Genomic DNA, 5,662 nt, shown 5'->3' with positions numbered 1-5,662 from the left:
CATTCCTTAACTCGGGTGATTCTTTTCTTCTTTCTCGGGGGCTGAAGCTCAGGGCAATTGAGTGTAACAGTCATGGTGGTGAATTTCTTGGGTTTGCAGAAGGAACAAGACTGGAAGGAGCCTTCCTCTTTACGGACATGCCTGGGGATGTAGAAGGAATTGCACTGGCCGTAGCAGAACCTGTTGATAATGGTACGACTGTTGCAGCCTTCTTCGTGGATAGTTTGTTTGAGCGGTTGAGTTTTACACCAATCCCGCTTTAGGTATTTGCGCTCAGTGATGTGCAATGCCTCCTGACTAGACTCCAGCACCTCTTCAGCAGGCATCGAGGTGCCTTTTCCTCGTTCTCGATGCCGAGAGCCCGACTGCTGTTGTGTCTGCATTTGCTCTGAATCATTGGGCTGATCTTTGTCAGGAGGAGGGATAGCACCTTGAGATCCACGATTCCTCTTTCTCCCTTCTGCTGCCGGTAGCAGAAATCCCATCAGAAGAAACACAGCGCCGATGGCATACAGCGTGCGGACCATCCTATATGGAGGAAGTTGAAGGAATAAAGCACAGTTGTGGATTTCAGATATTAACAGAAGTCAGGTATGCAGTAAATTTTCAGTTCCATAAAAGAAATATGTGTGTGTGTGCGTGCGCACTTATAAAAGATAAGCATTTAGCCTTTAGCAGCTGGAAAGCTGTTTCCAAATTACCAAGTGATAAAAGCTTTAATGTATGGTGATTGAAAGTCAGAGGCTAAGTAAGTCCAAACAGAATTTCATTTTGTGTAGCATGCACCTTTTCCCAGCTCTTTTCTCCATGTATATCACGCTAGTTAGAAGTTCCCATTCCCTTCTTATAGCTCATTGACATTAGGAATCTGGCTCCTGACTTCCACTGGTGGAAGAACAGATTTCATGCTGCACAAGGATTTATATGACACAGCTATCTGCCATAGCAGGGGACTAAACTCTTTGACTCAGGAGATCCAGTGTAGCTATATGTTCTTAGTCAGACTCAGAAGCTTTGTACAGCTTCTTGCATAATATACATCCAGAATATAATGCGCATGCTATATCCACCTGTTGTCTGAATTACAACATCCCGAGCTCTGTCACATTTGCACCTCTGAATTGGTCCAGTGCGTCTGAGCGTAATGAAGCTTAAGGTAAGAGATGTGCAACAAGACAGGCAACTAACATAAAAGAATATTTAGGTTAAAAGAGATGCATCTGTAATTTCAAATTACACCTTCTCATGCATTACTCTGGATCCTGGACAGAAGTTACACAGATGCAGGCACAGTGTTAAGAATTTTTCAGATCTCTGAATTTTATTCATTGTATACAGCATGATATTGAAAGGACGTATGAGGACAGCAGACTTTCACATATGACAGTAAGTATCATGAGGTATCAGTATCAGAAAAGAATGTAGTTTGTGCACACACACAAAAAAACACTTCAAGAAGTGCAGTAAGTGGAGATTATCAGGTTCTTCAAAACGGCACCCCTGCTCCAAACCTAATTACCAGCGTAGGAACAGCCTTTCTGGCCTCCCTTATTCCACCATTTCTGCTGCTTCCCGAAGCTCTGAGCTCTTTTGGCTGCTCAGTCAGCTCAAGACATCAACCAGCCAGAAAGAAACGCATCAGCTGTCACACTTTCTCATCAGCTGTCACACTTTCCCCCCTTCCAGATGTACCACGGTCTCCATGTTGTTCTGGAAAGCAAGGGATGTGGCAGCACGAGAGGCAGATTGGGGAATGAGGCCCCGTGGGGAGCCTGGAAGAAACCACCAGAAATGAGCAACTGCGTGCAAAAACCCCATAAAACAGCAGAACTGCGAAGAGGCACGTGCATTAAAAAGAGGAAGAACTGTAAAAAAACCTGAGGACGTTGGTGTCTTCTACCGGCTTGGAGTGCTGCGGTTGTATACCTTATTTGATTCGTTTTATCAGTAAGGGACAAACTAGTGTTTGAGAGTCCTGCTTGTGTTAGTACCCAAGAAACATATGTGAATCCAAGGGCACCGTCCTGGACGGCTTCATCCGCTCTGCCTGAGACCACACAACTGGGCAGGAAAGCAGCCAAATGCCAACACTGTAAGGGCCACCTAGAAACTCAGTAGAGGCTCAGGGTAAGTACCATTTGCTATAAAAGATAACTTAATTTCTTGGTTCCAGTCTAATGCAGAAAATAAATGTTACATTATGCTGTTCAAAATGTGTTTCTCACCGAATGGACTGGGAAAGGAATTACTGGAGTAGCAAAGTATCATAGGGGAGTTCTATTGTATTCAGGGATTTGCTTGTGGAGCTAATATTTTAAGCATTTGTCTACAGATCGTTAGAGAACCTAGAGTTTATAATACGTATGGTAAATATATGCATTCGTTTTATTCATTTATGTTTATGTACCAGTATGTCCCATGTTTGGCAGAAGCTTCAGGCTTCAAGCGAGGGACGTAAGAATGACACTATTGCCGACTGCAACAGACAACTTGGAAGGGCTGCTTTTAATATCTAAATGAAATATGGTACAGAACATGCAATTTTAATAACCTTAAGGCTCTGACATAGAACAAAAAAAAAAAGTTGGGAATTCTAACTGAAGACTAATGCAGCATAATTTCAAGTGTCAGCTTGGACTTCACATTTGCTGGTTTTTCCCTGTTTCTGTTACAACCTGAATGTTATTTAAACATGCTTCTTTTAAAATTTTGTCTGTAAAATAATTTTTTAAGAAGAGTTATAAACCACTTATTTCCTCAAGAGACCAGAATGACTCCTTCCAAAACTATTCCTATTTCTCCAGCGACTGTATACCCATGCTGTATTTAGACGGTATTTTAATATGCACTTTATTTACTCAATATGGTGCCAGAGCCTTAGAAGAAAAAAAGAAGTCATTGCATGCAATTGAAAATAAATTGCTAGTTTATAAGCAGTGCCAGGAAACTTCAGGTGTTTGTTTAGTGTCCCATAACTGAACTGAAGTTCCACCAACATGCATATTCCCGGACTACTTTTATTTCTAAAACTGATGACCTGCACATTGCTTCACCTTTTTTTTTTTCCCCCATAAATGTGCAATTGATGACACAGTGAGGTCTAGCCATGTGAAAATGAGGTGTACTTTGGGATGGGAACTTGGGGAAAATTTGATGGTAATGTTTATTATTGTAAGATTTGTATCCCAGATTCACACATCTTTATTAAGCATGTGCTTAACCCTACGGAAATGCAGGCATGTGTTTCAACACAATCCTAAACTGGGGGAGGAAAGGTAATTTTTCACTGTCTTTGTTTCCAACCTTAAAGGCAGAAGCTATATTACATGCTCATAAAAGAAATTGTGATTCAAATGAAAATTAGCAACTCATCAAAAACATTTGTTATGTTCACTTCCAAAACACACATCTAAAAGTAATAGTAATCCAATCATTTAGGGCTAAATACAGTTTAAACACAGACCCACAGAAGAGGCTGTGTGAACTTCACGACCCCCGCAGCAGCTCAAGCAGGACCTTCTTTTGATAGTAACTTATTAAACATTTATTAAAAAAATATTTTTTAGAAAGGCAAAATACAAAGGCAAATGAGGTGGTATGCCTCAATATGGGAAGCGGCCAAAATGCAGTACAGGCATTCTGCACCACCTCTGGTCCCAAGGCAATGCATTTGCTTATGAGAGAAGATGACACCTCTGCTTACATTAGGAACTAGAGTGGCTCATCCATCTGTGAATTAGTGTTTGTGAATGTCTCCTTAACATTTTTTTTTTTTAATTACTGCAAAAAAATAAAACACGGAAGAGTACAAGTAGCTAAATCACTGTTACCATACCCAAAGTCTTACCAAAAATAAATCTCTCCTGAAGTAAATGTTTTTTTCCTTGTCACAGCCATAACTCTGCAGAAGTAATAACTCTGGAGCTTGGGTAGGAGCTGTGAGGAATCAGGCTGTAAAATCTTATATTCCAAATTTCTGCAAAATTTTCAGTACTTGATACTGATTGTTACAGAAGCATCGGCATAACCAGAAATCCTTTTGAGAATCCTTGAACAAACAGGTGACTACAACCAAAATGCCTAGATTAATTCCCACGTATTTTGTTCAGATCAAGAGAGATCTGATGTAATCAATATTTTTTAAAGTAACAAAATACTTCGAAAATCTATTCTTTCCTTTTTCCCTGTTAAGTTGAGTTCTACTTTTCATCATCTGCAAACTCTTAGTCCTAAAGCCAAGAGAAATTTTATTGCTCACTTCAAACAGGAGCAGAATTGGGCCCTAACATTCATATCACTTCATATGTGGTTTATCTAGAGCCTGGGATCTCATCATCTAAAACAGATCAGGCATTTTGTGGATTAATACTCGCAACCATTCATAGAGAAGTGTAAACCCTTTCAGGTTTATTATTTCATACAATTAAGCTGTAATTTTTTCGTTTATACATTTTCTGCTATAAATTAAGGATCGCCACATGTCAGTTCATAAACAGCACCTCCCTACGAGTTCCCAGGCAGAGTCAGAAAGTTATTACTGAAATTTTTTAGCACAAAGCGACTTGTTTAGAAGAACTGGATGGAATCCTGGTTCTGTTGAAATATACAGCAAAATTCTCACAGACCTCAGCAGGCCCATAATTTCATCTGTGAACCATATTTACTAGGAAAATATTATGATGAGACATGGACTCATGTGCGCCACAGAAAACATGAAAAATAATCTGACGAAGACCTAAAAAAAATAAATGTATTTGGTGGGCTTCAAATACCAGCCAAAGAAAGAGGCAAAACACAACCTTTTGTCTACTGAGAAAATTGAAGTGGTTTATGTCCCAAAGGATCAGAATAATTTTATGCCTGGCTTATTATATATGAATTACAGAAATAGTTTTATGTAATGTTTTCATAGTTCATAGATCTGTATTTTTAAATATACAAAAAGGCATGGCAATGGCAGTTCCCAGAGAACCATGATTTTTTCTCTGAGATCAAGACAGCAAAATTAACATCTCTGGTAGAATTTGGGTACATTCACATTTCAGAGAATTCTTTGAGAGTCATGGAGATGGCTTTTTTGGGATACGTAATCAGTGTAGGCAGCAATACAAGAAAGAAAAAAATAAAAGAACTTTGAAACTTTGCGAATTCCCCCTTTAAGAAAGCATCGCTATGTAGGACATCCTACGGGACTACAGGGAAGTTGAACATCATGGTGGGCATGGCTGGTACCAAACCCGAATTAGACTTGCCCTGAAGACGCCCATGCAGCCTGACAGCTCCGCTCCCCAGAGCGAAACGCCCTTCAGACAGATTTGCTCAGGGAGCCCTAAAACCACCAGAATAGTTTTGCTCCTGCACGCAGCCATGCGTCCTGAAAAGGAGAAAGTCTTCAGGAGAAGCTACGCATTTCTGGGTGACATCGCCGACAGAAAATAAATGCTTTAGCACAGCTTGGGACTGAATCCTGAAGAGGAACAGAAAGACGGGGCGCCCTTTATCACTTTATGCGGTCTCCACTGCAGGGTAGCTGGTGACTCCCCGGCTTTCTCGGGGCAGTGAGGAGCGGGGCCGGGAGAGCCGCCGTCCTCCACCTCACGGATGACGGGGCGCAGCTCAGAGGCAGCCCCGGCTCGGGGGCTACCGGCGCTACACCCAATGA

At 41.0% G+C, this 5,662-nt stretch overlaps 1 protein-coding gene across 1 annotated transcript; it reads right to left on the bottom strand.

The window, feature by feature from the left end:
• Positions 1–2: 2 nt before the first annotated feature.
• GREM1 (gremlin 1, DAN family BMP antagonist) lies at positions 3–527 on the bottom strand (the record flags this gene model as incomplete). The annotated part of the gene is made up of 1 exon (XM_009585537.1): positions 3–527. A coding segment is annotated over exon 1 (525 nt), but the record flags the coding sequence as incomplete, so codon positions are not given.
• Between the last annotated feature and the right edge of the window lie 5,135 nt (positions 528–5,662).

This window comes from Fulmarus glacialis, unplaced genomic scaffold (genome assembly GCF_000690835.1).
Source record: "Fulmarus glacialis isolate BGI_N327 unplaced genomic scaffold, ASM69083v1 scaffold17709, whole genome shotgun sequence".
Taxonomy (NCBI): domain Eukaryota; kingdom Metazoa; phylum Chordata; class Aves; order Procellariiformes; family Procellariidae; genus Fulmarus; species Fulmarus glacialis.
Note: the sequence above shows the minus strand (reverse complement) of the source record. Positions and strands in the feature narration are given on the sequence as shown.